We start from the raw sequence: 3019 nt of genomic DNA on the forward strand, positions 1-3019 counted from the left end.
TAACTTAATTAGGCGGCCCAGCTAACCAGTACGCCAGACCTACCTGCCTATGCTTTGTGAGTTTCTAGCCTATCTAACTTAACTATCGGTGTTTAAATTCAAAAATTTCGAAAAAATTCAAAAATATTCGCTCGGTACAAAGGTTTCTCGTGGGGTGGCGAGAAACGCGGTTACCAGGCGCTATCCGAATATTCCGCTCGGTACCCAAAACCATGGTTAAAAGTGAGCAACGCCGACGTCGACGTGGCAGCCGCAGTATACGCGGTGACAACGCTTCACGCACCAACTACTAAGGCCAAGCAGAAAAAGCCAACGTAACAGGTATACTGATGCCACACAACCTTGTGCGCTATATATGCCCATCTCTGTTCCATCCATCGCACGGAGTCATCGCCTAGGGGTAAGATAAGATGGTCATTGGTGGAGCGCCGGCGCACGACCACGAAGCACAGTCCTCGCCGGAGGCCGGCGGGACTACGTTCCTGCGAACCTGCTTCAATGGCCTCAACGCCCTCTCCGGTGAGTCTGTTTTTCCCATTTGATTCAGGTTTTTTTCTCAAGGCCAAAAATAGTTAGTCTTTTTGACATGGCCAACCCAATGATTTTCATGGCAATTTATATGGACGTAAGGATGATGATTTTAGTTTTGTAAGCATGGCAATTTCCTGGCAAAAAAAGAACCGAGACGGATTATACTTGAACAGAGTTTACCATGAAAAATGTTCGGTTTGCCATGCCCAATAAACTGACATTAGTCGGATACTGGTTTTTTTTTTTACAGTGTCGTACCGGGCAACTTCTTTGATTTGGTTTGCGTAAAAAAAAATTGATTGATTGATTTTGTTTTCAGGTGTCGGCCTTCTGTCCATCCCTTACGCGCTGGCGGAGGGAGGGTGGTCGAGCCTGCTGCTTCTTCTCTTCGTTTCCATGGTCTGCTGCTACACCGGCCAGCTACTGCAGAAGTGCATGGGCGCATCTTCGGACGTGCTCGGCTACCCGGAGATCGGCGCGCTTGCGTTTGGTGCCAAAGGACGGTTCGCCGTGTCGGCGATCATGTACGTCGAGCTCTACCTCGTTGCCATCGGGTTTTTGATATTGGAGGGGGACAACCTGGACAAGCTGTTCCCGGGCACAAGCCTCAACCTAGGGGCCGGGCTCCTGATCTCGGGCAAGCACCTGTTCGTCGTGCTCGCGGGCATTGTGATCTTGCCCACGACATGGCTCAGGAACCTCGGCGTGCTCGCCTACGTGTCAGCCAGTGGTGTGCTCGCGTCCGTCGTGCTGGTGTTCTGCCTACTCTGGGCCGCGGTGGTCGACGGCGTCGGGTTTCAGGGGAAAGGAACCGTGCTGAACTTCAGCGGCCTGCCAACTGCTCTGGGTCTCTACATTTTCTGCTACGGCGGCCATCCCGTATTCCCAACATTGTGCAATTCCATGCACGAAAAGAACAAGTTCTCCAAGGTAATGAGTACCCTATAATTTCAATGTTTGCCAATAAGAACATACCTAAATTTTTATATTTATGGTCGCCTTTTAATGTGAAATTCGTCTGATACGCACCAATAAGTGCTTCAGCCAGAAAAATGTGATACTGGAAAAAAAAATACTTTTGACAGTGACCACCTAACACTTTTCTATACTCCACGGCCCTGACTCATGATCTTGTTTGTCTGCCCGGTGTCCATGGATAGGTACTAGTTGTATGCTTCGTTGTATCTACCCTCAACTTCGGATCCGTGGCTATACTCGGCTACCTCATGTACGGCGACGATGTTGAATCTCAGTTCACCCTGAACCTCCCGGAAGGCAAGCTCAGCTCCAAGCTAGCAATCTACACGGCGCTAATCAACCCGTTCTCAAAGTACGCTCTGATGGTGACTCCTGTCGCCACGGCGATCGAAGAGAAGCTGCTTGCTAGCAATCAGAGGTTCGTCCACATACTGGTCAGAACCTTCATTGTCATCAGCACAGTCATCATAGCCCTCACAATCCCCTTCTTCGCTGACCTCATGGCGCTCGTCGGCTCGCTCCTCATTGTCATGGCTTCGATGCTGCTCCCATGTATCTGCTACCTCAAAATCTTTGGTACGGCAAGCTGCAGCAGGGCTGAGGTTGCGCTCATGGTCATTATTATCATTCTTGGTTCCTTGGTTGCTGCAAGTGGGACATACTTTTCTTTGCAGAAGATTATTCATGATTTCTGAAGCCAGGTGTTTCAGATCAGAATGGCTGGTTATAGGTGTTCTGTAGCAATGTAAAATTGCAAATGTAATCTAAACATGAGCTACCTAGTGTGGTCCAACCATGACAGGTTGTAGATGAGCCAAGGATACTGCAGATCAGCCAATTTTATGCCCAAATATATGTTTCAGATATTCGACATGTACTACTACTAGTTGAACGCCCATGCGTTACAATAAAATAAAGAAAAATTATACTTACTAGTACAATGCCCGTGCGTTGCCACGAACTTCTGAAATAGTTAGCTGAAGTTATATAAAGTAGTTTGCAGAAGTTATATAAAGATAATCACTACTAGGGAAAACCCTAGTAGTAGCGCGGGCAGCCGCACTACTACTACGGCGCTACAACTAACAGTTAGTAGTAGCACGGTCTGTACCCGCGCTACTAATACTGACTATAACAGCAGCGCTTTTCCAGAACGCGCTACTAATAGTTAGTTGTAGCGCTTTCCTAGCCCCGCGCTGCTATATCTTTCATCATTTTCCCTCGCTTTCTACCCCGCTTCAGTTTCAATAAAACTGCAATTTCCAGATACTAGCGACTACTAGATATCAATTTCATAAAGCATTATAGGTATTGGGTAGTATTCCCTCCGTTCCAAATTACTCGTGGTGGTTTTATTTCAAATTTGAACTAAAACCACGACGAGCAATTTGGAATGGAGGGAGTACTAGATAACAATTTCATATATAGTCAACATGCATCCTCAAGCAGTACAAGGTGATATCGACGACGATCATCATATGTAGTTCTAGATGATATCGATGACGATCAT

The 3019-nt window shown here is 47.1% G+C and overlaps 1 protein-coding gene across 1 annotated transcript; it reads left to right on the forward strand.

Annotated features, from left to right (window-relative positions):
* The first annotated feature begins 410 nt into the window (after positions 1-410).
* On the forward strand, positions 411-2204 carry LOC125532488 (amino acid transporter AVT1I-like). Its single transcript, XM_048696546.1, has 3 exons — positions 411-519; positions 851-1461; positions 1692-2204. Exons 1-3 carry the CDS (start codon positions 411-413, stop codon positions 2202-2204), a joined length of 1233 nt encoding a protein of 410 aa, XP_048552503.1.
* The last annotated feature ends 815 nt before the right edge of the window (positions 2205-3019 follow it).

This window comes from Triticum urartu, chromosome 1 (genome assembly GCF_003073215.2).
Source record: "Triticum urartu cultivar G1812 chromosome 1, Tu2.1, whole genome shotgun sequence".
NCBI lineage: Eukaryota > Viridiplantae > Streptophyta > Magnoliopsida > Poales > Poaceae > Triticum > Triticum urartu.

Excerpts from the sequence above, each read along its gene's own strand:
- LOC125532488 (XM_048696546.1), top strand. The coding sequence starts at position 411 with ATGGTCATTGGTGGAGCGCCGGCGCACGACCACGAAGCACAGTCCTCG. Across the intron at positions 520-850 it reads TGGCCTCAACGCCCTCTCCG|GTGTCGGCCTTCTGTCCATC; the intron begins GTGAGTCTGTTT and ends TTTTGTTTTCAG. Across the intron at positions 1,462-1,691 it reads AAAAGAACAAGTTCTCCAAG|GTACTAGTTGTATGCTTCGT; the intron begins GTAATGAGTACC and ends GTCCATGGATAG.